Here is a 14,222-nt window from a genome sequence, read left to right as displayed (position 1 = left end):
CTTTCCCTGACACTCAGTGCTGTTTATCAAAAGCAGTTTCTTTCACTTCCCACATGGAGCCCAAGCTTGGCTACACGAACAACCATTCAAATTACAGGCAGGTGCCTGCATTTATATAGTGCCTTTCACAAACTTATAATACCCAAAGTATTTTACAGCCAATGAAATACTTTGAGATGCATTGCTTTCTGTAATGTAAGAAATGCAGCAGCTGACCTCTGCACAGCAAGCTCCCACCAAGAGCAACATCATGACCAAATAGCCTGTTCCAGTGCTGCTGCTTGCCCTGGATGTTGTGGGGAATTCCGCTGCTTTCCTTCAGAATAACACAATGGAAACTTCTGAGAGAGCAAACAGGAAGACCCGGTATCAGCCAATCTGCTTGACTCATTCAGCTGCCTCCTGATAAAAGGCAATGTTGCATCTGTCATTCTGCATAATTATTCAAAGAAGCAAGTCAGTTTGCACACAGCAAGATCCCACACACAGCAGCATCATCATGATCAGATAATCTATTCTTTGGGTGACAATTGGGGCATTAATATTGGGCAGGACACTGATTTCCCCAACTATCCTTTCAAAAGGTGCCAGGGGTTTTATACATTCACAAGAAAGTGGATCATTTATCACTTCATCTGAAAGATGGCATCAACTAACAATCCAGCATTCATTCGTACTGACCCTCTGACAGTGCGGCACTCCCTCAGCACTGACCCTCTGACAGTGCGGCGCTCCCTCAGCACTGACCCTCTGACAGTGCGGCACTCCCTCAGCACTGACCCTCTGACAGTGCGGCGCTCCCTCAGCACTGACCCTCTGACAGTGCGGCGCTCCCTCAGCACTGACCCTCTGACAGTGCGGCGCTCCCTCAGCACTGACCCTCTGACAGTGCAGCACTCCCTCAGCACTGACCCTCTGACAGTGCGGTGCTCCCTCAGTACTGACCCTCTGACAGCGCGGCACTCCCTCAGCACTGACCCTCTGACAGTGCAGCACTCCCTCAGCACTGACCCTCTGACAGTGCGGCGCTCCCTCAGCACTGACCCTCTGACAGCGCGGCACTCCCTCAACACTGACCCTCTGACAGTGCGGTGCTCCCTCAGTACTGACCCTCTGACAGCGCGGCACTCCCTCAGCACTGACCCTCTGACAGTGCGGCACTCCCTCAGCACTGACCCTCTGACAGTGCGGCGCTCCCTCAGCATCTTGTAGATGATAGACATGGCTGTCGCTGTGTGTCAGTGGTGGGGGGGGGATGGAATGTTTGTGGAAGAGGTGGAAAATTTCTGTGGTTTGGAATTCCCTAATAAGTCCTGACAATCTGGAAAAAAAATGGACAAGACATTCAGTGTTTTTAGCTAAATGTAAGGCACATTTAGCTCAATGGCCTTTACAGGTCAGGCCGCTAATAGCTACAGGATGGCATGGTGGTTCGCACTGCTGCCTCACAGCACCAGGGACCTGGGTTCAATTCTGGCCTCGCGTGACCGTCTGTGTGGAGTTTGCACATTCTCCCCATGTCTGCATGGGTTTCCTCCAGGTACTCCGGCTTCCTCCCTCAGTCCAAGATGTGAGGGTTAGGTGGATTGGCTGTGCCAAATTGCCCATTAAGTGTCGGGGGGATTAGCAGGGTAAATATGTGGGGTTACGGGAATAGGGTCTGGGTGGGATTGTTGTCAGTGCAGGCTCGATGGGCCAACTGGCCTCCTCCTGCTCTGTAGGGGTTCTGTGAAAGTCCTGGATCCTGCTGGGCCTCACTCTGTGACAGGCTGTGTTAGTCTCCAACTATTGGTGCTGAGTGGATTGATTGAAACAGGAGGAGAGGTCACAAAAGGGGTAATGATAACTCATCAACACCCTGCAATTACTTTGTGATTCAGCAAAATAACCACATTAAGTTACTTTTACATATTCAGGATTTTTAAACAATGATTTAATTTGGAGCCCAGTCTGGATGTGAAAGTTGGGACTGTGAGGGATTTCTGATTAGGATTGTGTTCTGATCATTCCTGGAGCAGCACTTTCTCAGTGAGTGTGGCAGAGAGCCGGGAGTGAGGAACAGTTTGTCTGCAACAGGCTGTCCAGGTTTTAATTATTGTAGTAAATTAATTTTGTGTTCTGTATTTCAGACAGGAGATGGAAATCTCATCCCCTACAGCCCAGCTACAGGTGTAAACAGAAGGATACAGGTCACAGTGACAAACAGTTCAGGTGATTAAAATATACTGACTGTGTAAAATAGAATCAGCTTGGAAAGGATATCATTGCAAAGTATCTGTGTGTGTGTGTGTGTGTGTGTGTGTGTGTGTGTGTGTGTGTGTGTGTGTGTGTGTGTGTGTGTGTGCGCGCGCATTTGGGTTTGTGTGCACACACAGTCAGCACATATGTGGCAATTGGTGTCATTGCATCTGTGTGAGTGTGAGTGTGAGCGTGAGCGTGTGTGCGTGCCAGATTGTGTTTGCATCTGTGTGTGTTTTTGAAATTTGTGAATGCGCACTGTACATGCCTGCACAGATATGCTCTACACTGGGGGCGGGGGTGTATGCGAGAGAGAGAGCATGTGTGTGAATGTGTGTATGAACATGCAGGTGTGTGAATGCGTGTGCGTGTGTGACAGCATGAGAGTGTGTGTATGTATGAGAGAGAGAGTGTGAGTGAGTGTGTGCGTGCGTGAGAGGATGTGCGTGTGTGTGAGAGAGAGTGCGCGTGTGTGAGAGAGAGAGTGTGCGTGTGTGAGAGGGTGTGCATGTGTGTAAGAGTGTGCGTGTGTGTGAGAGAGAGGGTATGCATGTGTGAGAGAGAGGGTGTGTGTGTGTCCATGAGAGAGACAGGGGGGGGGTTGGTGTGTGTGTGTGTGTGCGCGCGCGCGTGTGTCAGGGTGTGTGTGTTGGTGTGTCAGGGTGTGTGTGTGTTGGTGTATCAGAGTGTGTGAGTTGGTGTGTCTGGGTGTGTGTGTCGGTGTGTCTGGGTGTGTGTGTCGGTGTGTCTGGGTGTGTCTGGGTGTGTGTGTTGGTGTGTCTGGGTGTGTGTGTTGGTGTGTCTGGGTGTGTGTGTCGGTGTGTCTGGGTGTGTCTGGGTGTGTGTGTCGGTGTGTCTGGGTGTGTCTGGGTGTGTGTGTCGGTGTGTCTGGGTGTGTGTGTTGGTGTGCCAGGGTGCACCAGATGGGTGCCTTTGTCTTTCTGGATTGTACTTATCCTGGGATTACTGACCCTGTAGATGTTCAAATCCCCCCGCTTGTCCCTATATCTTGCTGGATTAAAGATTTTACTGCTGCATTTGGGTGCCGGGGTCTTGGGACTGAGATACCTTACACCAGCTACTCATGGAATTATGACCCAATGTACTTCAAATTTGCAAACTCACCTCCTGTACCATCACAGCTGTTCAACAAAGACTATTTCACCCATTCCCCATCTCCAAGGAACATTGAATCACAAAATGGACAGTACCCATTGTCTGAAAGACTTGTCTTTGATTCCAATTTACTCGGTGTGGATCCCATCTCCACCCAGTGTAATTGGGCCATACTTCAATTAAACATTTCTTCTCTAGATAGTTCTGTGTTTTTTTAAACAGATAAACATTCCGGGATGATCATTGTTCCCTAAATGTTCTCCACTGACATTTAATCCATCTCATCCCCAGAACTCAATCCAGCAATGCCTTCTTCCTCATTACACCCCAAACACACTAATCAAGATATGCCCTTTACTACGTTCCATCTCAGTTTACGTTAACCCTCATTATAACTACGCCATAGTACCTTGCAACTCTCTGTAATGTTCTCACAAATCAGTTTGTGTTTAGAATCTCTAAAGGAGGCCATTCAGCCCATCAAGTCTGTACTGAGTCTCTGACAGGGCATTTTACCCAGATCCTAATCCTGCAATCCCAAATTTTTAACCAACTAATCTACTGATTTAAGGGCTAATTTAGCATGGCCAATCCCCCTAATCCACACATCTCTGGACTGTGGGAGGAAACTGGAGCAACCAGGGGAAACCCACGCAGACACGGAGAGAATGCGCAAACTCCCACACAGTCAACCAAGGCTGGAGTTGAATTTGGGTTGTTGGAGTTTTGAGACAGCAGTGCTAGCCATTATATCAACATGTCTTTTTCATCAGTTGGTAGTTGACTGAATGTGTCCAATAGTGGAATGGTAACTCAATTATTCCTTATCTCTAACCAAATACAGCCTTGACCCATCCAGTATATCTTCTCTATCCAGCACTATCATATTCTCCTTAATCTTTACTCCACCCATCCTCCTTGCCTTCCATCACTTCTATTCATAAACAACTTGTATTCAGGAATATTTAATATCCTATCCTATCCTTTAATGAGTTAGATCTTCATTGCCACCACAGTTTCATCTGGTAAACTTTCCGCCCACAGTTCAGGTCTGGATCAATTGTCTTGTACACTATTCAAGTGGAGTGTGTTAGTTGGGGTTTTGCGTGAACTGATATAAAGAGGCACTGAGTGAAACTGTGCTACGGTTGCGTTAGGAGGACAATGCTGTAACGTTTCACTCTACAAAGAAATGTTACATTGAGTAGAAATTGGCTCAGGTCCTCTCCCTCATCAATGGGCTTTCAGGAATGGAACACGTGAGCCTGAGATTGTTGTAGTTTGGGAGAGTTGAGGTTCTTGGATCCATGATGTCAATCAACTCTAACTCAAACAAGCATTTGCATTTTTTTAGCAGAGTTTTAGACAGGAGGTTTCAGATTAAGGACAAAGTCACAGCCACTTTGTCTCAGCTTCTTTAAAGATGAATCTGCTGTCAACAATATGACCAACACCACCATCCACACCCCACCCCCCGCACCCATGCCCCCACTGTCTGGGTTAGGAGAGTCCAGTGTGTGGGGCGGGTTGGTTACGGAGAACACATGGAATCCATCCAATCATTAGAAACCAACAGCCATCCATATTAACAGTGCCGGATTCTCCCTTCTCATTCCCCCAGTATCTGTTCACTGATGGGCCTTAATAATGACCACTGGCAGGTGCCGTCTCCTAACTCCATGGGCAATAATGTGGAACAAGAAATCTTAGCTGATTTCTCCCTCCTTGCAGCTTTGAAGAGAATTTTAATGCCCGGTGCTGTCAATTCTTTCCTCGAGCAGATATACCCAATAAATTTACAAAGTGTGAGAGTTCCACAAAATAATATTGTCAATCTAAACAACAGAGAGACGTGCCTTCAGCATCTATCTAACCCTAACCCTTTATCAGCTGATATACTGCCAGTCCTTATGATCCATCCGTTCCATGCTCATTAACTTACACTGGCTCCTGGCCCAACAAACCCTTGAGTTTGAAATTCTCATCTTTGTCTACAAACCCCTCTTTGATCTTTTTCCCTCCCTATCTCTGTAATCTCCTCTGGCCCTATAATCCTCTGAGGTATCCGTGTTCCTCTTTTCCACTCTCTTGAGCATCTTCCATTTTAATTGCTCTATCATACATCTTCAATTGCCCATGGCACAAGCCTCTAAGACCTCTTCTCTTTCTAGAAGCCCCTCTCTTGCCAAGTTTTTGATCGACTGTCCTAATTTATCCCAGTAAAAAGTCTCACAACACCAGGTTAAAGTCCAACAGATTTATTTGGAATCACGAGAGACTCACCTGATGAAGGAACTGCACTCTGACAGCTCGCGATTCCAAATAAACCTGTTTTTTAAAAATTCATTCATGGGATGTGGGTGTTGCTGGCTGGGCTAACATTTATTACCCATCCCTAGTTGCCCAAGGGCACATCACTGTGGCTCTGGAGTCACATGTAGACCAGACCAGGTAAGGACAGCAGATTTCCTTCCTTAAAAGGACACTAGTGAATCAGATGGGTTTTTCCGACAATCGACAATGGTTTCATGGTCATCAGTAGATTTTTAATTCCAGATTTATTTTATTGAATTCAGATTCCACCATCTGCCATGGCAGGATTTGAACCCGGATTCCCGGAACATTCACTGAGTACCTGGACTAATAGGCTAGCAATAATACCACTAGACCATCCCCTTTTGGGCTTTAATTTGGTGTTGAGACTTCTTACTGTGCGCACCCCAGTCTAACACCGGCATCTCCACATCATGGCCAATTTATCCTGGTGCAGCTTTGGAGCTAAACGTGGATAACCACTCCCGTGAAAGACCTTGGGGCAATTTACTCTGTTAAAGATGCTACAGAAATGCAGGTGCTGTTGCCAATGTCACCCGAAGCTAGTCTCAGGGAGATGTCTTAAGAGTTCTCGGGAGATTTGCTGACAGTAATTTCCTCTCTCCTTCCTGCAGGAATTTGCTTGATCTTTTCCTGATATTTTCCCATTTTCAACAGAGATCAGAAACTGAATTCATTACCCACCAGTGTTTTACCTCACCTACATGTGGTACCTCAATGTCTTTCCCCTTTTTAACATTGAAGGTACAGTGCTTCAGTCATTTATGCGACCGGACTCGTAACCCAGAAGCTCGAGTAAAAATCCAGAGAAGCTTGAGTTCAAATCCATCTGTGGCAGGTTGAGAATCTGAGTTTGGTCAGGAAGGATATGTTAGCCTTTGAAGGCTTCCAAAGTTATGGAGGTTAGATTGATTGACTGTTCGTGTCAGAGTAAATTAGCAGGGGGAATATGGAGATAGGGCCTTGGTGGAATTGTTGCCAGTGCAGGCTCGATGGGCTGAATGGTCTCCTTCTGCACTGTAGGGATTGTATGGTTATTCTGTGGTTTGCAGCCCAGATTCCTCATGGTCTGGGAGGATGTGGGATTGGAGTTGAGAGCAGGGAGGTATATAATGTTAAAATTCGAGCCAGGTTGTCAGGAGGGATGTTAGGAAGCTGTTCTTCACACAAAGGATAATGGAAATCTGGAACATTCTCTCCCAGAAATAACACTGATGCCGGGGGCTCATTGAAAATTCCACAGCTGAGATTTCTGTTGGCTACAGGGGAAGAAGGAGCCAAGGTGGATTGACAGAGTTAGAGTATAGATTAGTTATGATCTAACTGTATGGCAGGACAGGCTTGTAGGCCTGAATAGCCACCTCCTGTCCCACATTAGTACTGGACGGGCAAATTTGATGTGGGGAACAGGTCTGGCAGTGGAAAACTGAAAACAACATAAGCACATGGAGTTTCCAGGGCCAATCTAGACAGAACCACGAAAGGCAGAAGCAATGATTGCAAATATTGAGTGCTGATTTATCTTGTCACATTTTAACCAGATATATAACATGAGGTGCCTGGTGTATCTGATACCCTAACATATCTGCTGTTAATGAAAATATATTTATTTTATTCTTGAAGTTTCATCTCACTTTGCAGTTGTTTTACTTCTTGTTAAACCTCCTCACGAAACACGTCCCAGTCACGGGTTCAACAACTGACCAGTTTCCGCAGTGTTGTTTGTCTCCCTTCTTGTTCATCCCAGGAAGGGTTGGGGAATTGGGGCGGGGGTGGGTGGGGGTGGGGGGGGAGATGTGTGTGACCTATGGCAGTTCTGTGGATAACTAGAAAAATTAGTCCTTTTGTCAGGGGCAGCACAATGGCACAGTGGGTCAGCACTGCTGCCTCATAGCGTCAGGGCCCCGGGTTCAATTCCAGCCTCGCGTGACTGTCTGTGCAGAGTCTGCACGGTTCCCTCCGTGTTTGCAGGGGTTTCTCCCGGGGACTCTGGTTTCTTCCCACACTCCAAACATGTGTAGGTTCGGTGGATTGGCCGTGCCAAATTGTTCCTTGGTGTCCAAAGATGTGGAAGTTAGGTGAATTGGCTGTGCTAAATTGCCCCTTAGTGTTCCAAGCTGTGAGCATTCCGGGATTAGTGCGGCAAATTCGCGAGGTTACGGGGATAGGGTCGGGAGGGGTGGGTAGAGTGGGCCTGGCTAAGATGCTCTGTCAGAGCCAATGTAGACTTGGTGGGCCAAATGGCCTCCTTCTGCACTGTACGGATCTGATGGGAGATCTATGAATCTCCCTCCCTCTCGCTGCCCTTACTTATAAACTGTTTAATCTCAAACCTCTCACAGTTCTGATGAAGGTCACCAACCTGAAATATTTCTCTCTCTCTCCACGGATGCTGCTTGACCCATTGAGTGTTTTCCAACATTTCCAGTTCTGATTTTGGGGTTGCAGTATTCGGGGTGTTTGGTTCAGCTGCTGTGCTGACTCACCCTCCACCTCCTGATAAAATGTCTCAGTGTTGACTGAGCACACACCACACGGCGGATGCCAGACAAGTATCGTTTCACAGGGAAGTAGATCAAAGAACGTCACCACAGGTCTGCATCGCATCAAAGAGTTTCCTCCTCAATGGCTTTTTTCAAACACATTATATTTAACTATTATTAATTTATAAAGATAAATTAAAGACCAAAACAAACCTCTGAAGGAAAACACAACTTTTTAAATAATTGGCATTCAGCTAAAGAGCAGATATAAAATCAAACAGATTCAACAATACATCAGACAAATGGAAGTACCTGTCTCTACTCCTGCGAGATGGGAATGCTGCATTGCAACCTTCTACTGTGCAAACATGCATCTCCTTCAGGTGGACATTCTTGTAGTGTAACTTCACGCTGTACGAACTTTTAAAGCTCTTCTTGCAGACGTAACAGATCTTAGGATCGGGGCTGGAGCAGAGTTCACTTTCTGGCGAGTATTTTTGGGGGCTGCTGTATCCCATCGATGGGGAGAAGCCTTCTTGAAGGGCAGCAATGCTTCCTCCTCCACCATTGTACAACCCGTACGGGCTGATGCTGTAAAACATGTCATAGGTGGGGTCAGTGAACTCTTCCTTGATTTTAATCGTCTGCGGATGAGGGGAAACAGAGTCCTTGTCTTCAAGTTTGCTGCCAGGGATCTCCTCCTTATCAAAAACCTCTCGGTGTACCTGCTCATCATTTTCTGTGGGATTGTCACACATTTTAGACTCAGAACCTTCAGATTCATCCTCAAAGTCTCGGTCATGCTCTTGTTCCTCGGAAGTAATGCTCCCCATTTGCTTATCCTCAAACCCACCAACGCTCCTCTCCTCATCTGCTTTCCTGCTGCCAAGCATGTGAATGTTGGGACTCATTTCTTTGTGACAATTGACATTGTCCATTTCCTCGTCGTGCATGCCGTCATTGTCATGGTTTTCATTGACCTGATCATCTTCATCAAACCCATCGGCCGTGTCAATCACCTCCTTTTCAATCTTCACGGGCATGCTTGACTTGCGGGACTTTTTCTTGGGGGCGAGGTCGGCCGCCAGTTCCTGAGACACGGACGGATGTGGCTCAGGGACACAAGGCTGATCGAGCGTGGGGACGATAGGACTGGTCGGCAGTGAGGTCGGAGGACTCACCATCTCCCCGGGCGTCAATAAATTCCTGTAAAACGGAGGGACGGATTCCACTGACTTTAGCGGAGGGAATACCAGTGGATTCTGAAGAACTGGGTCAACGGAGGAGTTGAAGCCCAGAGAGGGTCGCCCGGGAGACGTTAGGCTTAAACTTGATTTGATGCTGGATATGACTGGAGTGGCAGCTCCAGATGTGGCCCGGATCAGGTCCTTGTCCCTGTTGTTCCTCAGCATTGGCATGTGCAGGCGTGGATTGGGATTGGCACTGTGACGATTGCGGCTTCTCAGAGAACTGAAGACCATATTACAGCCCTCGATGGTACACCTGTGCTTAATCTTCAGATGCACCGCGTTGTAGTGGATCTTGAGGGTACCTTTGTCATAGAAAGTTTTACCACAGGCATTGCAGACCACTCGGCCCTTTCTCGGAGTCAGTCCAATTCTTTTCATCCTCTGAATTTTGGAACTCAGAAGACTAACTTTCGAGTGGTCGGATTTGACCGCCTCACTCGGCGCAGCAGCTGGAGTGTGAATCGGGGACAACCTGTTCTGCTCAGTTTTGGGTTCAATGTTGATGATGCTGCTGAGGGCATTCCTGCTGCTCACCTGGTCGTTCCGGAAAGGCGAAACGGAAACTTCGGACTCACTGCTCTCCACACGTTCGTTCTGAATGGGCAGGTTGGGTTCCCTCAACCTCAGGCTCTGCTCAAGCATGACCCCATTGGGGGGAAGGCCAAGCAAAGGAGCAGAGACGGGATTTATGTATTGGAATGGAAGAAGGAATGCGAGGCTATTGGGGATGTTTTCAAAGTGGTGGATACTGGAGGGGTTGCTGTTCTCCAGGTGAGCCAGGAGACTGGGGCTGCGAGTCCGGTTGTTGCTCTCGATAAAAGTCCTGATATCGGAATCTGCTTTGGAAGTGGGCACAGCCACAGCCTGTCCCTCCTTCTCCTGAATGGCCATCAGCTCCACGATGGATTTGGTTTCTCCGAATCTCAGGAACTGCTGGAGGGTAATGATCTCCTCTTCTCGAGACATGATGGCCCAGCGGTCCAGCACCTTGCCTGCGGCATCCTTTAGGGCAAATCAAAGAAACAACAGAGACAAACACAAAAAAAAACTTATTGATTCCGCATAATTACAGCAGTCTTATTGCGAAGACGCTACAACTGTCCCACTGATGCAGCAGAGCCCCAGGAGCAACATGCAAAGATTGTTAATCCCATTCAACCCACAGAGCAAACTTTCCTGCCATGCAAATGTGGTAATTAGGTTCACTATTAGTGAAACAGACAGAGTTTAATAATGTCAAAGCAAACAGAGTGAAAACCACTGGGACTCTGCGGAATGAACCACCTTAGATTCTGCTATTACAAAGACAATGATCTTTTTTATGCAAATGTTCAGTATACATTGCTTATTAATAGGGGAACACTTGCTGTGCAGACTCAGAGTAAATCAGGAAGCTTCACTCGAATCTTTACGAATTTGAGGACAGATGAGGGGGAACAACGTGAGGAACAGGGCTTTTCTCTTTGCCATATATCAGAATGCGTGAAGCAAAGATCGACAGCACAGCCACAATAAAAATATTAACTGGCTTAATAAAATGTGTCATGTTAAATCTTCCTGGTAACAGAACAAACAAAAGTAACAAAGGCTCCATATATCTCCTTCCAAATAAACTCAGCATGGCGGCTTTCATGACTGTCCCAAGATAGGTGTCACATTCAGCAAAGCACCGGGTGATTAGAGACTGGTTTCGAAAGCTGCTATGACTAATGTGACCCCTGAATAGGACACAAATAACTCTAGCTCTGTCTCAGTTTAAAACAGAGCTCGGAACCACAGCCGCAAACCAAACTACTGGGAACTGTCCTCTGGAATGAAAAGCAAACACTAAAAAGTTGGCTGTGCACAGCTACATTTCTTTTTTACCCATCACATTTTCACAAAAGGGAAGGAGAGAGTGATCTAGAACCAATGGTTACTGGAATCTTTGTTCGTAAATGTACATCAAAAAACCTTTCAGCGTTTTCAGATTCATGTGTTGGGCTTTGTATTGACGTTGTTGTACTGTTTTATTCTGGAGAAATATTTGAACATATGATACTGGTCCAGCATTCCAAAAACAATTTTTTTTTAAGCGTTAATCAGTAAAGGGGAAGAAAGTAAAAAGCACAGCTCGGTACAATAGGAATGTTTCATCTCTGGATCAATCATTCCTTCTAAATCGCGGTTTGAATTTCTTACTCAACAGTTGGATTTTCCAATGTGATCTATTTCAGTGTTGATCTGAGAAAGGCAAGTTTGGCTTTTGATGGCAGAGGAGATAAACTAGGCAAATTCAGATCAGTTAGGGATCAGCATTCAGTTGAAAGCTCGTTCCTGATAAACTCTGATCTTCCAGACTCCCCCATGCATTAAATCAATAATAATAAGCATGGACCCACTAATATTTCTAGGGATGTGTGGTGTCTGTCAGGCACTTTATTGATTCATTAACAGTTACATGACGGAAAACGATATTAGCATTGCATTCTATTAAAGCCAAAAGATCTTAAAAAAACACAATAACTAACAAGTCAATATTACCTCATCTTATGTCAGACTATCACTTACTCTTTCAATTCAGTTCCTTGTTCTAACAATTTACACTTTGGCTGAATAAATAATCATCATGATGCTAAAACATTCAATTCAGAGACTGTGCCCTTTATTCTGTCAAGTGACACAGTGGTTAGCACTGCTGCCTCACAGCGCCAGGGAGACGGATTCGATTCCCGGCTCGGGTCACTGTCTGTGTGGAGTTTGCACATTCTCCCCGTATCTGTGTGGGTTTCCTCCGGGTGCTCCGGTTTCCTCCCACAGTCCAATGATGCGTGGGTTGGGTGGATTGGCCATGCTAAATTGCCCCTAGTGTCAGGGGGACTAACTAGTGTAAATGCATTGTGCTGTGGGAGATAGGGCCTGGGTGGGACTGTGGTCGGGGGGGAAATGATGAAACTATACTTGTTCTCTAAACAAGCAGGAGTTTTTAGAAAACTCCATTATGGTGATAAATAACACAGGGGATGAGGAGGCGGGGCAGAGCTGGGTGTCATCAGTGTACAGAAGATAACTAACATTGGGTTTTGGAATGATGTCACCGAGGGGCAGCATGTGGATAAGAAATAGGAGGGGGGTCTCAGATCCCTGGGGTACACCAGAGGCAATAGTGCAGCAGTAAAGTGGATGATTCTCTGGTTCCACTTAAACAGATAAAAACCAGCTGAGTGCAGCCACACCCAGGGGAGGGGTACTGGAGTGGGACGCTGGGGTTGACCATGTCAAAGACAGCAAACAGGGCGAGATGGACAGGGAGAGATACTTCACCTCTGTCACAGTGACACACAGGGCGGGATTCTCCAGCCGCGCTCGCCCCAAAGTCGAAAAATCCTGCCTGAGGTCAGTGGACCTTTGCGTAGTCTGTGTGGCACCCACTACCATTCCTGTGTCGGGCGGGACAGTAAAATTCTGCCCACAATGTAATTTGTGACCTTACTAAGAGTCAATTTGTTACTGTGGCAAAAGCATGATTGGAGGATTCAAGTATGACTTCCTGGGAAAGCTAGGCACAGGTTTGAGATGCTCAAGGGCTTTAAGAGCAGTAAACGATAGTAGGAATGAGGCTGTGGTTTACAAGGACAGAGGGATCCAGCTTGAAGATCTCTTCGGTAATATTGTAATGGTTACAGTTTTGCAGGACTGTGTTATGAATTATTGATGGTCGGAATCTGATCGCTGGTTGGGGGGACTGGGGCGCGGTAAAGAGGGATGAAGTTAGCTTTGATCACTACTTTAGGCATTTCCCTCCCTTCTAAATTCATACAGCATTTACAAACTTCTCTTCTGGACGCGATGCATCAACCTGAAGGGTGCTTTAATGCAAAGCTGCAAGCCAAGATGCAGCATCTTGTTGTGATTATCCACAAGCCTCTGTGCTGATCTGAGGCTGGTGAGAACCAGCACGAGAGAAAAGCTCGCATAAATCTCCAGAAGAAGCTGCTCCTCCGAGGAGTGGTGTCCACACTATCCAGTAATACTCGGCATGGCTCAGAATCAAAAACTGCTTTCAATTTCTACACATTGTTCTCAAAAAAAAATCATCTTGAAGCAATTTCCTGCCACATTTCCAAGTGCAGGGCAGCTTTTGAATGTACTGACCCAATCCTACTCAACACTAACACACACATATAAGGAGAGAGGGGGCGAGATACCAGTAAATAGATTGGTGTGTGTGTATTACATTCTTAGCCCTCACTGCATTCATTTTACAGAGCTAATGGCTCCAACTCTTTAGGTTAGGGGTCAGCTTTTGGTTAAGTTATAGACTGAAATGTTTTCCCAGTGTCATATAGTCTGAGCATAGGTCACAAACATACACATCCAGATATACAGAGCTATCTATTTTCTAAATGGCCGAGTTAATTGCAGGGAGAAGACTGGGGTTTGCTGCTATTTGGAACGGCTGAAATGAATAGCTTTGATGCCTTTCAGGAAAAGCGAGATAAACAAATGAGGGAATAAAGGAATCGAAGGAGATGTTGATGGGGTGAGATGAAGTCGGGTGGGAGGAGGTTCGTGTGGGGTGTAAATACGGATCTTTCGGGTCAAATAGCCTGTTTCGGTAGCTGTTCTAAGTATTCTCAGTGTTATCGTGGTGCGCTGGGCTTTATGTTAAGGTATTTTGAACATTATTCCTGCAGCACAGTATGTTCCTGGATTCCAAAAAGGAAGGATGGGGTTTAATGGGGACAGTATGGAGTCTCCGGACAGGCTTTGGTTGTCTGGCAGGATTCGCTGCCAAAGTATTTTCAGGAAGGTAAATGAA

General features: G+C 46.4%; 1 protein-coding gene across 8 annotated transcripts in view; it reads right to left on the bottom strand.

The window, feature by feature from the left end:
• bnc2 (basonuclin zinc finger protein 2) overlaps positions 1-14,222 on the bottom strand; it is a 449,449-nt gene that overhangs the window by 43,959 nt on the left and 391,268 nt on the right. For all 8 annotated transcript variants that reach the window (XM_080188297.1, XM_080188298.1, XM_080188300.1 and 5 more), the window contains one exon: positions 8,484-10,423. In XM_080188297.1, the coding sequence (XP_080044423.1) occupies positions 8,484-10,423 (1,940 nt within the window). The remainder of the gene's footprint in view (positions 1-8,483; positions 10,424-14,222) is intronic.

The sequence above is a fragment of the Carcharhinus amblyrhynchos genome, chromosome 5, assembly GCF_965287045.1.
Source record: "Carcharhinus amblyrhynchos chromosome 5, sCarAmb.v2.hapA, whole genome shotgun sequence".
NCBI classification, from domain to species: domain Eukaryota; kingdom Metazoa; phylum Chordata; class Chondrichthyes; order Carcharhiniformes; family Carcharhinidae; genus Carcharhinus; species Carcharhinus amblyrhynchos.
The sequence above is the reverse complement of the archived record's forward strand: the minus strand, read 5'-3'. Positions and strand labels throughout refer to the sequence as shown.